The sequence below is a fragment of the Rhea pennata genome, chromosome Z (genome assembly GCF_028389875.1).
Source record: "Rhea pennata isolate bPtePen1 chromosome Z, bPtePen1.pri, whole genome shotgun sequence".
NCBI lineage: Eukaryota > Metazoa > Chordata > Aves > Rheiformes > Rheidae > Rhea > Rhea pennata.
Window position 1 is genome coordinate 56445881 of NC_084702.1, and position 19557 is coordinate 56465437.

Consider the following 19557-nt stretch of genomic DNA (forward strand, 5'->3'; position numbering starts at 1 on the left):
GTAGGATATCAAATGTCAGCGTGGTAAGATCACCGCTACTTCCAGCGGTGACCCTCGTGCCGGGGAGCGAGCGCCTCTCCCCGGTGGGGCGGAGGGGCAGGCGTGGGAGCGGTGCTCGTCCCCCCGTGCCGATGGCCTGGGCGAGGGCAGCGGTCGCCACAGCCGGTTTGAGATGCCAGGTGTGTTGGGAACCAAACATCGCGTTCGTGTCCAAACTAATGCTTCAGTTTGTAACAGCCGATGACCTGATTGGAGTAGGAGAGAGCTCGTTTTGAAGAGTGAGTCATGCTTATTGGAGTGCTAGACTTAACAGGGACTCGGAGCAAGACATGTTTTATCTGTGCATGAAACTTCTGGGTAATTAGGAAGAGCCATCTTGAAAGGAAGATGAGAGATCAGTGCTTGTGGTGATCAAAACTGCAACTGCAGAGCCTGAAGTAGCTATACGATACGGTAACAGACGTGTGGTAACGTCAGTGCAAAATGTGCACGAGTAGTGTGCTTGATGCTGTCCTCAGAGGGTGCATGCTCAGAGGACTCCTGCTCGGCAGCACCGCGCCGCGCTGGTGCAGAAGGATGTGTCGCACGGGCCCTCTCCGCCTGGAGGAGGAAGCGCTTTAACATCGTCAGCGTGTGGTGGAGTGAAACTGGTGTGCTGTGCCTCCGTTTTCTCATTTTCCTGAGAAAGGCAGGGCGCAGGCTTGCCGCGGTGACAGCCTTCAACGCGTGTTTGACCTGCTAAAGCACAGCACCTTACCTTAGCGCAGCGCCCTTCAGCTGGAGCACTCCTATGGGCCCCAGCGGGGTGTTACCCACCGGGTGAGGCAGCCGCACCAGGGAAAGGCCGGAAGCTTGCCAACGGCATGCGTGGCTCTGTGGCCACTTAACTTAAAAATCATGGCTTAAAGTGCATTTCAGGAGAAGAGAGAGCGTGTGTATTTTACTGAGGATTTGACTTGATGTTTTCAGCTAAGCTACTTGTGGGCTGCTGCAGAAGGCGGCTGGGCTGCTGCGCGTTTCCGTCCCCTCCCTTTCCCCTCCTTGCGCCGGCCCTGGTGCACCTGCAGATGTGCAGTGAGTCAGAGCAGGGACTGGTCTCACTAGAAACAAGTCTTGCTGTAATCGTGCCTCTCTCCGGTAACATCTGCTCCTTCTGTTTCGCTAACACAGCTGTGGGTTTGCCACCTCTGACAGGAGAGGTGGTGGGAGCACGTGGCTGGGAAGTGAGGAGGAGAGCAGGACCACCTGGCAGCAGCTAGAACATGGTCTCACTAGACAGCTGATTGATGCTGAAGGTAGTCTGCAGAAACCTCACATGCTGTGACTGAACCTCTGCTGGGAGTTGGTACCACTATTTGGTCTTCCAGCTTCTTTGGTAACATTTGAACTTCTGGAATAATTTAGGATTTGCTCTCAGAGGAGCTTTCTTCCCTGTGAAGAGAGCAGATCACTAGTAGGATGGCTGTTAGTAGGTCAGGGACATCTCCCGCTGGGGATGTGCAGAGAGGGTTATCCTTCCTAGTGCTGCTGTGGGAGGTGATGTGGTAGATGCAGTAAGCAGAGGTGTAAATACCACAGCTGGTTCATTCAGCTACAGCCCTTATTGCCTGCATCAGCAGGAGGCAGCTTGGCCTGTTGCAGTCTAACAGGTTGATGAAACTGCACGCGTTTCCAACGTTGCCCTTAGATACACTTGCAGTGCACTGTTGTCCTCATCTCTTACTGCTGAGGCCCAGCTTGCTAAGGCATTGCTCCATCCACTGCTCACTTTGAACTTGCACATGGAAGTCCCCAAAACTCTCAGAGTACGTGTAGGCTGACATCTTGCCAGCTCCTCTCCCTAGCATCATGTGTTTTCTCATGCTCCTTCTTGCCCCCAAACCAGGTGTCATACCAAGAGCAATACATACTCGGTTTGAATAGGTGGAATTCATGGTACAGTGAACTGTAGCCTCTTGACAGTCTAAATGTCCTAGTGCGCCATGCTATAAAATGCCTCCTTTGAGGAGAAGGGATGGCTATTTTAATTTCTGTTCTGAAGTAGTTTGCTCGGGCTCTCAGTAAAATTGCATTAAGAATAACCCGTGATTTATGTGTAACTTTGTGGGTTTCTATTTGCAGCTATTGTGGACGATGAAAGGCTTTCAGCAGAAGAAATGGATGAGAGGAGGCGACAGAACATTGCTTACGAGTATCTCTGCCACTTAGAAGAAGCAAAAAGGTAAGTAAATGAAAGCATACTTATACCTGGCCTTTAAATACTGATTTTTCAGCCTAGCTGTATTCTTGGACATTGTAACTTTTAAAAGATTTTCTGAATTACTCAAATTAACTTAGTGCTGGCATTTTATAGCACTTCAGTATTAGAGAAATAAATCCCAAGTATGAAAAGATCTTTAATTCAAAGAGGGAGTTTAGAAACAATCACGAAAATCTTCTCAGTCATTGTGCTGACTATCTTAAAATAAGGGATGGGCACTAAAACTGAGGGCTGTGGCTTTATGAGAAGCTGAGTCAGGCTTATGTGACTAACTGGGGAAAGTCTTGCTGCTGACCACACTGTCTTACTCTCTTCTTGATGCTTGTGCTTATCAAGTGATTCAAGTTGCTAAGATAGCAGAAAATTACCTGGGATCTCACTGGGTTAACGAACCATATTGGCTCAGTGTTTCAGTGGTAGTGTGGAGTAAGTGGAGGAAGGGCAATAAAGGACAACTAGGACTTTGCCCTTCCTTTAGCTCCTCTAACCTATTGGTTGAATCTACTTGTCTCTTGAAGCCACAGCTGGTGATGAAACACTGGTTGCAAGGACATAGGGATTTTATAACCTTTGTGCAAAAGTATTACTATCTATACTTTATTCTTAAAACAGATATTCAGCAACATTTCTGTAATTATTGAGCAGATAAGCAAGATAACCCTTGCTGTTGGAGTAGCTATTATCGCATATGTATTATTATTATCACATATAAAAGCATATTTCACACTTAGTATCCAGTCTCATCTTTAAAAAATGGCTGCTGGGCTCACTTTGCTGCCCTGCTCTTCCACTGGTGACTCTATCACTTCCACTCTGCATTTGTTGATGGTGTTGTTTCTATTTCCAACTTCTAGCTGGGTGATTTTCCTACAAATTTCTCAATACAAAGGGAATTTGGAACTTTGCCAGTTAGTAATGCAAGTTGTAAAACCGTGGAAAAGCAAACTGCTTCGATGTGATGACGCATTGCGGGATCCTTAGAATGAGGTAATCCAGTGCAGTTCACTCAGGGATTAGTAGTAAAGCAGTGTACTGTGAACTTTGTGTCCAAAACGCTTTCCCCTCCATCTCTGTGGTGCACCCACATTTACCTTTCTAGTGGCTGTGGGGCCACTAGCTGCCAGTTATCTTGTCACAGGGGCGTTGTTAAAGAAGTCGATCTTTCTTCTTTCGACTTCCTATTTGTTATGCTGTCCACCTACTGCAGCAAGCCCTGCTTCCTTTGCTCGCTCTTCCTCTTTCTGCTGAAAAGCCATTTCCCTGTTTGCATATTTGAGTCAATTTTTCTTTCCATTGCTGGAAAGGACAGTCTCTCTGCTCACTCCTGTTTGCCTCCATGGTGAACTTGGAAGAGATCAGCTGAGCCAGCCAACTGCATGGGCATGAAACTTGTGGCTCTTTTGCTGGGTTAGTTTTCTAGTGGGTAGTGAGCTCATCAGTCTGATTGATGGGTCAGAGAGGTGTCAGTGTTGGCAGGAGGAAGGGGACAGGGTGCAACTGCATGGGTGCGTTGGGAAGGGAGCAGACTCCACCTTGCCTTGCTGAGTGGTTAGATCAGCTCAGCTGTCTCAGGAGACTTGCTCTGAGACAAGTACTGAATTTTCCTCAAGGCTCCTCTTATGTTTGTTGCATCTGCCCAATCTGCTAGCTTCTGGCATGATAAAAATCGTGATTAGTCTCCAAATTCAATGTTTTCTCGTCTATCACTATTAGTTTATCTTCTTGATTTCCCCACTCCCACCCTTCCCAGGGCCATTTATTACTTTGAACTCCAGTTCTCTCATTCTGCACCGAAATGTCTCTTGACACTTTGCAAGGAAATGTGAAGTTATTTTTATAATTAGAGACTTGAATTAACATCTGCTATGGGTAGACTCCTTTTATTCCTTGTATTTATTTTCATGTGGATTCGTGTCATTAGAGATTTTCTAGAAGAAATACTTTTAACTCTGACAGCAGGTAATGTGACTTGCAGCAAACAGCCCAAGCAGTAACTCCTGGGGCTGTTAGGTACCTGGAAGTATCTCTATCTCAACTCTCAAATTTCTGCTTTACTCTTAGTATTAATCACAAAAGCTTGCTACTGCATGAGGTGTGGGTGAGCACCGCAGTCTCACTGAGATGGACCTTGAACCTTGTGCCCCGCTGAAGGGTAGCGTTGCCCTGGGCTGAGCTGATGTGTGATGCTGCTGGATGTTGTCCTCCTGTGCCTTAACAAGCCAGCCCTGGTGCTGAGCAGACTTGTGCTAAACAGATTCAAGTTGGTTAACTGGCAGGAAACCAAAGTCGGTCAAAGAATTAAAAAAAGGAGGGAACTGCCCAGTTAGTGGTTTGAATCTGCTTGCTGCAGGGTGTGACGAGTGCTGAGGCCTGGCAAGGAGAGGGGCAGGACTGCAGGGTAAGGAGCCGGGAGGAGGTGACAGTGCTGGCAACAGCGCAGGCCCTGGAGGTGCTTTCAGATAAAATTGCTGGGGAAGAGGAGAGAGGGTGAGACACTTCTTCCTGGTGAGCTTTGGGGGTAATTCAGGTGCTTCACGTAACTTTGTCCTGAGAAGGACTCTTCTTAATCTGCAACAAACCTGGTGACAAACACACAGTAAGCTTGTGGACAAGCGGAGATGTCTGTAGCTCACAGCTGCGTAGCTCCCAGCACCCGCCTGCCCACCAGGGAAGTAACAAGAGGCACCCGCAGCCAAAGCACGCAGCCGTGCGCTCTTAGGCGCGAGAAAACGCCGTGTCTCCTCCCACTGCACGGCTATCGCCCTCTCGGAGCACTTGGTCAGGCATGAAACACACTGCCACGGCCTCCGCTCTGTATGTGAGCGGTTGCAGCATTTTCTTTTTGCCGGTAGAGCTGGAACAAAAGCGGGGCTCCTGGGAGGGAAGAGAGCAGCCCCGGCGGGAGCGGGAGCGGGGACGCTCCCGCCGGCGAGACCCGGGCGAGCACGGGAAGCCGGGCGCAGGGCTGCCCTGGCAGCGCACCGGGGTCGGCGCGCTTCGCCTGCGCGGAGAGCAGAGTTTCCACAGTTGGGTTTAGCCGATTTATCAGCTTCTCCCGCCGGTGGGGGGAGCGGCTGGAGCTGGGCTTCCCCGCCTGGTCCGCAGCGCTGGCGCGGCGGGGCTCCGGGGATGCACAGCCCGCCCGAGCCTGGACGTGCCGACCGTGTTCCAGTAATTCCGGACCCTGCGGATAGCAATACATTGGAACAGGTAGAAGCAAGGCCAGCTTTTAACTATTCAGTCAACATTTGCTGAAACAGCAGCAAATACTGTCTTAGCTAATTCGCGATGTGCAAATACAATGTGTTTTAGCTTGTACCAAAGAGGAATAAATGCTGAAACAATCATTGAGTAACAAAAGATTGGGGCAGAGCACGGTTTTGCATTCAGTGTTGTGGCAGGGGCTGCTTCCTGTATCTCCTGTGTATTTGTAATCAAAATATTGTTCTATAGCAACTCTGCATTTCAAAATGCCAGGGTTAATTAAAACGGCGAAGAATGTGTACTTTCAGCTGCTTTTTAAACCACTGTTTGCACACTTATTTCCTGTAGCCCAGCTTTAATAATAATAATAAAAAAGTTTAATGTGAAAGAGGAATCTTCTGTTGCTGGTAGCTGTAGCTTCTGCAAATAGTACCTTCTGTGCAGGGTACAGCATCTGGTATAAGCATACAGAATAGGAAATTGTTTTTAAACACAATAAGTAGGCTTGTAATATCTGCAAAGATCAGTGATGTTTGAATAGGGTGTTACATTCGATACTGAAAAACATTTTGTTCTGCTGCAGTAGATTGCTAGCCCTTTTGCCTCCCCCCAAATCAGGTAGCTGCTGCTGATAAATCAAGTTCCTCTTTCATTGCTCATACATGCCCTTTGGCTTAATACTTTTGCCTTTAAGGAATATTTATTACATATTAAAAAATTGTAGAGAAAAATGGATAGTCTCCAGTGTCCTTAACCCCATGAGAAGAGTAAAATTAGGACTAAGCCATGAGGAGTGGTATTTTTCTTCCTTTGAGCTATATAAGCATTGGTGCTCAGAACAGAAGCTCAAGTGAGCTGCAGGAACACATTTTCAGTATGGTTTGGAAATCCTTCAATTACATACTACAGGTTTAAGGTGAAGAGCAAGCAATACCTGTATTACAAGCCCAATATCTTATTTATTCTACAAAGTATCATAACTTTTGCAATCCCCAAAACACTGGATGAGGTTAGCTGTAATAGGTTAAAATTTACCACAAAATCTTCCTTGCCAAAGATGATCTTCGTACTACTTAATATTGGATACTGCCTTGAATTTGGCTTTTGTTGTTGCTTGTCTCTTACTGATGTGTAATTACCTTACTGTAAATGATAACACAGATTTGAGGGCTTTTTAACTGTGTTTGAAGTTTTGGTGTATAACAAATTAAGCTTACAGTAAAATTGTTGTGGCTGACTAGGGTTATAATCATCCATAATTAAGTAGGGATTATTTCTCTTAGCTTCTTGGAAATTATACCTTCTTATTGTAAGTTTGAATTTGAACCACAGGGTGCCTCATTTTACTACTTCTGTCTCTTTCTGTCAGACTGAACACTGGGTTTTACAAGGTATCTATTGCAATTTCATAATTAAAAGTGGCATTGTTTTAAGTCTTATTTTTTCTTTTTATCTTTTTTACTCATGGGACAAGAGTTTGTGTAGAACACAGATTAAGACACTTGAGATGCAGTGAAGGAAAGCTATCTTGAGAATTTCTTTTGAATAGTGATTTTTATTTGGAAAAGGTAAATCTGCAGTTTTCTCCATTTCTTTACTATAGGAAATGAAATAATCCACTGTAGGTCTCGAATCCTGCCTCCTTCACTCTGCTGTGTTTTATTAAATTGATTCGCATTTGCCATTGGCAGTATCAGTCACTGATGGGATCACAGCTGGAAGCTGCTGTGTAAAAATGTACGTACAGTTAATATGCTTAAAAGGTCAAGCCCTGAAGTGCTTAACTGGTTCAATTATAAGCTAACAGCTTCCTGGTACTGTAAACCCATAGAAAGCTTAAGTTGCTCCAGTTTCAGGACTGTGGGACCTCGAGGCTCGCGTGGGAGGCGACGCTGTTGCTGGGAGCACGAGGCGCGAATCCCGCCTGCTTGTGCACGGCCTCCTCTCCGTAAGCCGGGCAGTGCTGGCACTGCAGCCCTGGGAGCTCAGGGGTGACTTAGTGCTACTCAAATGCTCTATTTTAAGGTATCTTCCTTCAGGCTACAGAGAATATTTAAAGCTTTGTGCTTAGAGATCAGTGCATAAAATTGTATTACAGATGCTCAACAAGATGACTATGAGCAGAAAGTGTTAAGAGGCTTCCTGATAACCTGTTTCATATGAGTGTTTGTCAAAAAAAAGCCATCCTTCTTAAAGAGGCAGCCTATGGCATGTTGCAGACTGTGAGGGGCTCACCTCCCTCTTCTACCTTTCCTTAAGCCTCATAAAGAGTCAGTGGAGGAGGTTAGCATCAGCTCTGTAAAGGCCAAGGCTTTGAAACTGTGGTCCTTCCTGAGATATAAAATTCTTGGAGGAATCCTACTTAGCTCTGTTGTCCAGGTTATATACCTGTCCCTGAAATAGCTCAGTCTGCACAGAGGTGTTGATCAGCAAGTGTGCTAGTTCAATGTCTTGATCCTGAGACACTTACCTAGGAGACAGACTGCAAGCTGTTGAGCTGAATAGCTTTTCTTTTTTTTTTTCTTTTTTTTTCATTTTTCCCTATTCCAGATAGTTATGCAATTGTGCAGACATGTCAGGGTTTTTGTATGAAGTACCACTGATATCAATCAATCCAATAATTGCTTGGATAGAAATGTTTGCGTATGAAAAGTGTTACTATTAAGATCTGAAGGACAGAAGGGTTTGTGCTCCTATGAGAGAACTCCTGTTTCTGTACAGCATACAGTGACCTGTTAATTACGACGTTGAGATAGTACTTGCACATGTTAGGGGTCATTGCTCAGTATATATTGTTGTCAGATAACGGTGCTGAGCAATAAAGGATGTGACCTTTGTTTTTTGGAGACTAAACCATATGGCACTTGTCCCATAGCCTGTGCTAAAGCTAATGGTGCAGTTGGACTTCAGAGGCAGTCCTCTTCCCCAAAACTTTCTATTTTTGTTTCAAGCATTGCCTTCTAATAAAATGAATTGTGGATTTCTTTAATAGAAGAGTAATCAGTTTGATGGAAAGTAATCTGCAGTGCTCCAACATCCTCATATTTGGTGTGCTTTATAGGTTCAACTTCATTGAGAAGGCGTGTGGCATGTTCACTTCTTCACTTCCCTCTCTGCATGCTTCTGTGGTGGTAAAACTGGAAAGCCAGTTTGCCTTTGTACTCAGCCCGTAAGATCGGCTGCCTCTCAGATCAAGCTGGTGCTCCACCGCGCACACTGCATGGGCCCTAGTTAACGCAGAGTTTAAGCTGAGGTTGCCTGGAGCTACCTTATCTCATGAAGGTATGAACCAGGAGCTGAGTCATTTCAGTGCAGCTGGTGCAGCGTGTTGGGAGCGGGAAAGCAGGGGGAGAGGGAAGCTCACAGGGACTTCTGCCCGTTGCAGACCAGGATTTTGGACACCTGCTCTGTCAGCAACAGCACAGGAAGGCAGAGTTGTACAGGAGGACTTCCCCTATGGGCATCAAAGTAGCGAGCGGACCTGGGGTTTGCATCTTGCCCAGATATGGGGCTCACAGGGAGGTGCTGTTGGCAGGATCTGCGACAGCAGCTGTGGGGTGGAAGGGGACGGCTTTGTCCCCGCCTTCGGGTTAGAGGGGCTGGATCATTTCCCTTAGCCTCTGGGTAGGTCTCTGGGCTCCATGGAGTCAGCTCGGGGGGCTGGGGTGTAGCTCTTATTTTTTGTCTGAGAACATGTTTAGGCAATGTTAATGATGGGATAAATCATCACATGCACACCAGAGTGTGCTGGTGCCACCTGTGCTAACTGCAGGCTGTGAGCAGGGGGCAGATGGCCTGACACGTACCCGCTTGTGCTGTAACTGTGCTGCTCCTACTTCAGCTGTAGGACTGTGCAGCATTTAAATTGCTTTTTTATAGGGTCACACAGCTGTTTACTTTAGACTGGAGGAGGAAGCTACCTGGGCTGATGGAATTTGTTTTCCAACAGTTCCCATGCAGGAATGTACTTTTCGCATACAGAGATCCTCCTTTCCCAGCGGCTGTGTCCTGGAGACGTGTTGATCTTTGGAAGAAGTGTTTGCCCAGGCCCTTGCAGAAACTGCTGTGGGAAGATATGAGAGGTTCTTCAGAGATCAGAGGAAGAGAAGCAGCAACTTGTAGCTGCATGCAGCATGGCAAAAACTTTTACGAAGCTGACAACTTTTTTACACCACTTTCTTGTGCAGACAGTTGCTGCTGGTGAGGGGCCCACAAGCCTGAGCTGGTGGGATCTCACTGTACTGGAAGCATGGATTTGATTGGCAAGAACCATGCTCCTAGAGCAGGAAGATGTTGCTATAGCTTTGAGGAAGGTAGAAATCCCCAGTTCCTTCAGACATCCTAGCTGCTGCTTCAAGATTGGAGATCCTTGTCCAGTCATTGCTGAGATTTGCTGAAGAACTTGTCCACTACCATGTCCCCACGACTGAACTGGAAAAATCCTGGGGCATGAAAGAGTAAGTGATCCCTAAATGTGTAGGTGTGATCGAGCACCTGGTCTTTGCCCTCCAGTTACTCTGGGCAAATATGTTGTGAGGCAAGGCTCCTGCTGAGGGACATATCAAACTGTGTTCCCTTAAAAATCGCTTTTGGTATGAATATCTCAACAATCCACTGACAGGAGGAGTAATGTAATAGCTTGTACCTACTCTTTTATATCTGGAGTAATGTGGAAAGTGGTTGTCACTACTGCTTGGCTAAGTACATGGGTTGTGTGGCTCATTGCATGTGCTGTGTGGTGCTTTGTTGCTCGGTGGTTCATGTATGCGTTGAAGTTTCCTTCCTATTCAGCTGCACTGAAATGCAAGGGTATACACTAGAAGCTGGGGTACAGCAGTCTCTCCAAACTGTCAAGACAGCCCTTGATGCCTTATTTGCTTACTTTCCAGTTGCCTGCCCATCTTGCAGTTGCTTAAGCACTTGCTGGTTACTCTGACACCCCTCCTCTTGGTCAGTCTCTTCAGTCCCAGGCTTAACACTGACAGGGAAAAAGGTCTTTAAGCCAAGCCATTCTTTGGAAAATTTAACAGTGATGTCTCTGTTATTTTGACCAAGCTTGGAAACTGCCATGTGCATTTGAATTAGTGCAACTTTAATTAAACTTACTCAGCTGCAAGTACAAGGGAATGTTTTCTATAAAACCAAAACAAGAATATTCCTTATCAAGGATTTTGTTTTGCTGTTCAAAATCACATGAGGCGGACAGGAAACTTCTTAGATACCAGTGCTTGTGCAGATGAGAGAATAAGCCCAGGATGTAGCTGTTTTTTATTTAAGAGAAACGATGGATCCAAGATATCCTCGATATGTTTGCCAGAGAGTGAGTGTGTGAGTGTGTGTGTGTGTATGTGTGTTAAGAATTAGCCTTGCGTTAGCCACCAGATAAAGAAGTGAGGTAGTGGTCGTCTCTGTTTGCAGTGGTATCAGCACATATCCCTGAATGCTTAATGTATTCCAAGGTTTTTACGGCATGCTAGCATTATTCTTCGACTAGGGCTGAAAATAGTTTCAAAATACGGCTTTGGGTAGCTCTGAATGGGTTTTGAGCCTGGGGGGAGGAAGAGTGAATGAATCCTCTCAAGTGAATGAATGGAGCTGCTCTCAAATTTGAAGTGTTGAGAAGGATTTTGCACAGCTTCCAGCAGCTCTAAAAATGCTAGCCAGGGTTTGGCTCGGAAGCAGAGGCTCCTGCTTAGCTGTACCTGCACCAGCTCTACCACTGTGCAGGAGACAGTCTTGCAGGTTTGTTTTTATTCTAGTGGACGTGAGGAATGGAGACAAGTGAACTGTTGTGGAACTGAGCACAGATTTATCCCAGCAGAATAAGGGTTAACTGCATATTCAATTTTCCAGCTACCCAGAGGACAAATAGCTAGCCTGCTCTGGCATGAGAGGCTGTAGATTTGCAAATGCAAAGATGTATGATAAAGGTTTGATGTGCAGAAGTGTCCTAGCTGTGCTGCTCTGTACTGCTGTGGGGATGAGAGTCTGGATTCTGATTCTTGTTTTTATTTCTTCCATCTGGAGGCACTGCTTTTATGTTATTGCTGGCATGCCCACTCCTTGAGGGAAGTGATAAATCTAGTCTGGCACCTCGAGCACTTCTGCAATCTATGACACATTAGCTATTTCTAAAGCTTGATCAGGATCAGAGTGGAAGGGAGTGCTATGCAATTCGGTGCAGCAAGTAAGAGATTCTAAAGGGAACTCTTGTAAGGAAAGAAATTGCCCTCAAATATAATGCTTTTCATTACCTGTAGCATTTTGCTGCCTAACCATCTGTCTCTGTCTCAGTGGCAAAGGCAGGTCTGGGATACAAGGGCAGCGGCTGGCGCAGCCATGCCTGCAGCTTGCAAAATAAAGAAATAAAAGAAATAAATATATATAAGTATATTTAAATAAATAAAGAAAGAAAGCATGGAAATAATGTGGAATAAGTAGATATCAGAAGCTGGAAAACCTTCCTTTCATGACAGGTTTTAAACTGCAGATTGCAGCACCTCCCTTGCACTGTGCTCTCCGTTGGCTGTAACACTGAAGTTCGATGTGTCGGTGTTACACGACGTACAGAGCCGGTCACGTGAGGCTGCACCGGCCGCGGGCTTGAGGCAGTGCCAGCTCTCGGTCTCGGCTGTGTTCGGCCTTTGCTGGGACAGAGTTCAATAGGATTCGTGACTGAAGTTTGGTTTTAGGGCTTCCTGTTTTCAGATGAACATCTATAGAACAGGGAAGAATCAACTTGATACACCCATTAACTCGAAAAGTTGCGTTTTCTTTGAGTGCTTTCTAAAACAAAGCTAGCTCTTCAAATTTGTATATGCCCAACTTGTGCAGTTGGGGGGGGGAAGTATTTTTCTTTGATAAAATAGTGATGTCTCTTCTCTGAAAAGGCCTGTGTTTGTACATTTTTGGATTTATTTGAATAATGTTTTCAAACATAGTATTTTCAAATCTCCCATTTGTATCTTCTTTCCCTAGAGTACTGACCCAATATTCTGGTTAGCTTAATGCTGAGAGTTAGAAATGGGATGGCTACTATCTTTGGGAGGGCTTATGCTTCTGCTAGAGTCTTGGTAAATCTGCCAACAAATTATTGGATGATACTAGCATATGTCTACATTTAGTTTGTTTATAAAGTCGGCAGATGCATTCCTTTGGTATTCCTGTTGCTGTCCCCAAAGAGCAAACCTTGATCTCCTGCCACTAAATAAATATGCTTATGTTTTGTGATTCCAATTTCAACATTTTCTCCACTTCCTCAAGGTCGAAGTGGTATCACATGATGATTGCTAGCACGGACTGCTTTCCTAAATGGGAAGTAATGGGAGAAAACGTACTTTAAAACAAGATTCCATGCTAGAAGGTGGTACTTGTGTTTGGACACCATTTATTTTTAGGAAAAACTTCTTGTGTTACTTCCATGTGAAGGGCTTCACCTGCTCAGAGTGGATATGCAGCAAATTGGCTGTTGTAGGGTCAGTGTCCAGGATCGTCTGCACGCAGGGAGGGTTGTGCCTTGGTGCAGACAGTGCAGTTGGGGGCACTGAAGGGTTTTAGTCCCCTTGTTGCTGGGGACCCTCTTCTTCCTACTGAGCAGCACGGGGCATGCTACCAATTATTAAATAAAAAAAAAAAGGAAAGCACCCATAAGAAAAGCCAATGCAAAATTCAAATTTGTATGAAAATCTTCCATATTTTGTGGCACGGGGCTTATGCACTCTTAGGATGTGAAGGAGAAGCTGGGAGTACGACAGACTTCTCAGGTTTTTTTTCCAGCATCTTGTATGCCTTTTGAAACCTGTTCATACAGAGAGGACTATAATTAGATAGTGCTTGAGTTTCCAGTGCCTGAAATGGGTAGGAACCAACTCATTTGCTCCTGTGGTTATTGGCTGAGATTCCACTAGTATTTTGGATGTCAACAGTAATTATTTTGCTGCTTAGGAAAACATGCTACGCAGTATTTCAGTCCTTTATGAAGCTGTCTAACAAAAGATTGAACATGTACATTGTAGGGCACAAAAGACTAGTGAAGCAGGGGCAACTGGAGGATTTAACAAGATAGATTTTTAACAATCTGAGAGGCCAGGGAAGAAGTAACAGACTGCAGCTAGTGCTTTTAGTCTTCTCCGAAATCTGGGAAATGCCCTTGAAATACTGCGTATTTGCTGGGGTCAGTAGAGCTACTACTTGTGTTTGCTCTTCTTTCTAAAATTGGGGCCAAAATCTGTACATTGGCAAAACATCGGATTTGATGCAATTTTTGTTTGGATTCTGAGTTAGTGCAAAAAACATAAATGGATCCGGCTTTTCTAAAGACATTTCCTTTCTTATAGTTGGTCATCAGATTTCAAAGTATATGGCTGAAATCTGCTGTTGCTTCACTGGTTTCATAAAAATGTTGATATTCATATTGCAGTGCACAATTTTCATTAATCAGTTTCTGGAAAATTCAAAAATAGGATTACCTTTTCACAGCATTGGCTTCAAAAGGTGTTTAATGAAACATGCATTCAGTACTTCTGACTTTACTAATGTCAAGATCTGTATCTTGTAAAAGGAACAGTTTTCTCAAGGCAGGGCATTCATAAGGCTCATTGGTTATGCCTTTTCAGTGCTGAAGGTGAAGCTGGTGTCACTAGAGGAATCACATTTTTTGTGAAGATCCTGCTTAGCTGGTACTTTGGTAACCTGATTAGATTAATTATTAATGTTGAGTATGCGGTGCAACCTTTCATGTAACCCAGGATGTGAACAAGTAGGTGACTGTTATAAAAAGCTGCCTCTGCCTACAGCATACAAAATCTTAGTTCAGTCGCAACAAAAGAAGCATAATGAGAAGTTAGAACATACTTGGGTTTTATATGAATTTTTAGTTTTCTCTTGCTTACTGGAATGGCAGGGAGTAGGCCTAAGTAAAAGTGCAAGGACAATTTGGAGTTTTTGCAAGCAGAGCAAATTCCTTCTGGTACCTTTTCTTTTTTCTAGTTGAAACTAAAGATAAAATTGGTATGAAAATGGCTTTCTGGAGTAGAACTCATAGGTCGCCCGGAAGGCTTTAAGAAGAGTGTGCCAGAACAGCCCCCTTTCTGACCTGGGAGGATGCCAGCATCAGATGAAACAGGTATTTAACATTGCATAAAAAAAATAAAGTAGGGCAGCTTCTGGGCAAGAAAGCCTAGACCCCTGAAAACTCTCCAAGCACGCTCTGCGTGCTAACCGTGCGCTGGAGGAGCGGCTTCCTTTGGCTTTGGAGCTCCCACTTCCCCGTTTCGGTTCGTAAGAGGTGGGTGAACAAAGTTTCTGATCTTCCTCTCTTGGTCGCTGCATTTTTCAGCCTTTTTGTTGCAATTCTTAGTGTTGAGGAAAAAGGTCGGAAACAGCACGGAGGCGGTGGAATAAGCCCCTTTAAACAGAGTAGCTTTATGGCACCGGGTGCCTGGACAACCTTTTCTTTAAGGCTTTCTCGTCCCTGAAGGTGGAAGAGGCGGCAGAGCTGCGGCAGCCCCGCGCAGCGAGCAGGAGCCGCCGGAGCCCTCGAGCATCCGGGAGCCGCCGCGGCCGCTCGGACGCCGGGCGGGACGGCTGCTCCTTTCCGGACGGGCTGAGCGGGGATGCGGGGACGGGGGCGCAGGTTCGCCAGCTGAGCGGGGCAGTTTGCAGAAGGCACTGCAGAAATAAACGGGTCCGGTGGTAAAAATGAGCGTCACCTCGCAGGAGCGAATCCTTCTCGTAAAACCCCTCCCTGGAGGGCATTAGAGCAGGCACGTAAAACATGAAAACGGCTTTGTTGAGAAGTACGGCTTTGGTAACGCCTGATAAAGCACTTCTAAAATAATAGTTGTTAGAGCTTTTGCACAATACTGCTTTCATCCACGTCTGACATTTAAACGTTGAAATGCTGTCGAGGCAGTGCTGCCGAATGTTTTCGTGATGACCTTATCACTCCGAGGAGCCGGACCAAGGAGCCAAGGAGCTCAACAACCTCGGGCACTTTTTTTTTCTCCTGCTGCATCGTCTGCTGGAAAGTTTTTCTCAAGGCATATATTCAGAAATTGTGACGAAGCACCCTGACATAATACGTCCTAGAAAGTGGTTAAAAAGAGTTTTAAGTGCAATCCTGACTTGAGAGGTCATGCACTAAAAGTCAAAAGCGCTTGAGCTGGTGATAAAAATGAGCCTTTGCCGTAATTCACGGCTGTCAGCCGCACCGGCTTAGTGCTGTGCGTGAGCTGCGTTTGATTCCTCTTAGAGGCAAGACTGACTACGGTTTATTAACTTATTCTGATGTAAACCTGCCAAGAATGATTAGACTCTCTTTGCAGAAGCTTTTTTTAGCAGCTGCAAATAATAGGTGAAAAGAAAAGGCCTCATCTTGAATCCTAAGATGATTTTTCAAGGTTGGATATTGGAAGAAGTGTTTTGAATTACAAACTTGGCATCGCTGAGGAGGAGGCAAACACGAGGTCCTGCTGCTTTTCTGAGTGAAACCGGGCAAGAGACGTCCCGTCCCGCAGGTGCTCGCTGCCGGCTGAGCTGTCCGGCCTTCCTGGGAAATGCTGGGCTGCACTGGCAGCTTTGCTCGGTTTGACTCGGCTCATGTCTTCAGCAGGCCTGACAGTTCTCCAAGAGCTGAATGGTGAAGAAATATCCACCACAATCAGGGAGGAGCCCATCAATATATTTTTCTAAAATTTTCAAAATGTGGTGTTTTTAGGCCCACCTAAACCTGCTTGCTTGTTCACCTCTGCCTGCCCCGTCCCTAAGGTAGGCAGCAGCTGTATTCCCTCAGAGTGGGGGAATCCCTGCTGCTGAATATTTTTCCCTTGATCCTATGTATTGGAAAGACTAAAATGCTTTTAAGGGTATGGACCTGATGCTGGTGGCTGAAGCACTTCATGACCTGTTTTCTGCCACTTCTTTCTACCCACATAGGTCTCAGCAATTAGAAAAGCATTTCACTAATAAAGTATTACAACTGAACCTATAAATCTACAGATCAGGAAAGACAAAGGTTCAGATTTTGACATAGTCATTGCATGCTTAAAGCTACTTTTTTATATGTAGCCACACTGAGGTCTGCCTTTGTCCTGCATTTTTCTCAGCTCTTGAGAAAATGCTGTTCCGGATACCCTGTCTGGCAGTGGTATGCATGACACTGAACTTCGACTGACCTATCTGAATAGATTAGGGATGAATACAGCAAATATCCTGTCTCAGTATCTATAAAAGAATTTCACAGCAAATGTGGCGCTGCTGTAATGCACATGGCTTTCTGCGGTGCAGGGGGAGAAGGGAAACCTCCGAGCGCTGGGGCAGCGCAGATGGCCAGCTGCTGTCGTTTCACCTACCGATGCGCAAGACCCAAAGGAGGAAGCGGCAGTATTTAGACGGGACCTGGGTCTGTAAAAGAGGTGTTCCCCCTTGCGGGTGCCACAGCCAGAGGTTGTGGCGGCAGTGACGGAGGGAAGCGGAGGGTGAACAGCTCTGTCCTGGGCGTGAGGTTTGGTCGGAGGAGCGCCGGCACGTTTGCCACATCAGTGGGGCTGAGCTTTGGGGACAGCGTGTGAAGTTAGCGAGTTGGGTTACAGTTTGCTAGCCGCTGATAAAAACCTGCTCCTGATTTTAAAGAATTTTTGCCTTGCTGTGCATCTGCTGTAGGATCAGAGCATGGCTCTGGAAAATCAGTTGGCAAAGCTGTAAACAGTCTCTGTGGCAGAAATTAGAGCAGGGTGATGTCAGACAAGCTGAAGTGTGAGCCTGAAGGAGAGGAAACAGATGAAGCACAGAGGCAAACACGTGGCCTGAGGGCAGAAACTCAAGGATGCATATACGTAGGGGCAACCCAGGCAGAGAGCGAAGGAAGGGCTCCAGCGAATATACGAGACTTTCCTGAGGGAGACCCATCCTCATGGGGACTGCGGTCGAGCAGCCCATGAAGCTGGAAGTGCAGGGGAGGAGAGGCTGGAGGCTCGAGAATGGTTTTCTGGATGCAGGGGGAAGCTGCCCTAGAGGAAGAAAATCGAGATTGTATTCCTTTCCCCAAAAAGGAGGGCAGGGGCGCAGCAGAAGGCATGCTCCTCCGTGCAGGGCCATGCTGTTGGGGCAGCGGGCAGAAAGATTTGGTATCGAGTGTGAGGAGACCTGTTGTCCTTATCCATCTGGTCTGGCTGGAGCTGCCGCGGAAGGAATTGGTGCCAGGCAGGCAACCGCGCGGGGAGCAGGGAGATGGCAGGCTGCAGGGCTCCCAAATGGGGTACGCTTGCTTGATACCGGCCCTGCTGTGGCTCCCAGCACAGTTTTATTGGACCTTCCTCGCAATTTGGCTAGTTGTGTAAAAATATTTTAAGCAACACTTTGTAGAGCTCACAATAAAAACATAGAAACTCTGAGATTTTGGAAATTCTCGGTTAGTGCAGGTCAACACCCCTCCTCCCTCAGAAGAGCCCTAATAAGTGCTCACTTCAGTGGCGTTCAGTAGGTCTTTGTTCTGCTCTGTCCCAAAGCCGAGCTGTAAATGCCATTTACTCGTGCTCTAAACAATGATTTGTACCTCATGCAACATGAACCGCTAAAGCACGCTGTGTTCCTTGCTCTTCAAAAGTAGCTTAGATGTACTTTAACTATCAACGTTTATCCTAATACAGTGGGAGAACAGCTATATACTTGTTAGGGGGGCTTAGTGCTAAAGAGATTTTATAGGGGAACAAGGTCTGCTGATCCCTTGCTGTGGATCTCCAGCTTATGTGCATCTCTTGGGATGCTGTCAGTCACTGACTCCTAGGTGTAAACTTCTCAGGATGTGCCAGATTAGTTTCTATAACCAAGATATCTGGCAGTAAATACTTTGTTGTAGTAATTTTGACAGTTACAAGTGTGGTATTAATGTGCTTAATATAACTAAAATATATTTTCTGGCAGTGTTTTCTATTTTTGAGATACACATTATTTTTGAAGATATGCATCATACTTAGAGTCAATAGTTGAATAGCCAAGGCATTTAATTAAGAAAAAACAGATTTTTACCGAAATAACACTTGAAAGAGGGAGAGTTCAGACAGTTACGGAAATCATGCTATAAAAAGCCATCAGACCAATGAAGTGATTTAAATGGGAATGGGGAGAGAAGACAAAACTTAATGAGTTATCAGTGTTTTGTACTGTCCTGGTGCAACCTGTGACCCACCAATTGCTGAAAAAGAAAACTCAACTAGACAAAAAGCCACCTGTGATGTATTCCATCGTCAGCTGTTCAGGACCACTTGCTGCCTCCTGGTTATGCTTGAGATCCGCTCCTGAGTTGCTGTTTGTCATCTTGGAGAAATGAATGTGAAACTTGTGTTCCAGTTCTTGTGCTGTGTTTTTTGTCTTCTCAATTTGATCTCTGCACAGCAGAAAAACTGAAGCATTTGAGTTTCTGCAGATGTGTCATGTGCAAACTCAAGCAATATTTCCAGAGTAAAACATAGGAAGTCCATGCCTTCTATCTAATAAATCTAACTTCTACTTTTCAGTGTGTTAAAAATAACTGCCATAATCTGTGTGAGAATACTGACTATCTTTCATGCTCTTCCAAACATCTATTTTTTCGTATACTTTAATATTTTATTAGGGACTCCTCAAATGCAAGAGCTCTATTTCTACTAACTGATGATGAGTTTTACTTACCCTTAAGCAAAGCACTGCCCTCTACTTCAAAGGCTTTTCTGAACTGCTGTGTCTCCTTTTTGCCTCTGTAAATGGGTGCTCTTGACTGACGAAAGCTGGAAATCCTTCACTATTTGGGTAGTCTTAGCAATATTTAGAAAGATGCTAGGCAGTGGTAAGCATGGAAATTGAGGAGTGATCAGAGTATCCTCTTTAAGTGTACTTCATCAGTAGGAAGGAAGCAGGCTGTAAGGGTGAGACTCTATTTTTCAGCAGGTAGTCTTCCGCAACCTAGGTGAATTCTAGCTAATATCTTTCTGGTTTTGGGGAGGAGGGAAAAAAGTTTTTTTAACTCTTGTTCTGTGCCCTCGTCTTTGATTTAAGAAAGAGGAGGTCTTTTTCTGGCTCTGCTCTTACTATTTTCTCATAGCCAAATCTAGTTCTTC

At 45.4% G+C, this 19557-nt stretch overlaps 1 protein-coding gene across 2 annotated transcripts in view; it reads left to right on the plus strand.

Moving 5' to 3' along the window:
• IQGAP2 (IQ motif containing GTPase activating protein 2) overlaps nucleotides 1-19557 on the plus strand; it is a 125842-nt gene that overhangs the window by 18592 nt on the left and 87693 nt on the right. For both annotated transcript variants that reach the window (XM_062600680.1, XM_062600682.1), the window contains exon 2: nucleotides 2122-2221. In XM_062600680.1, the coding sequence (XP_062456664.1) occupies nucleotides 2122-2221 (100 nt within the window). The remainder of the gene's footprint in view (nucleotides 1-2121; nucleotides 2222-19557) is intronic.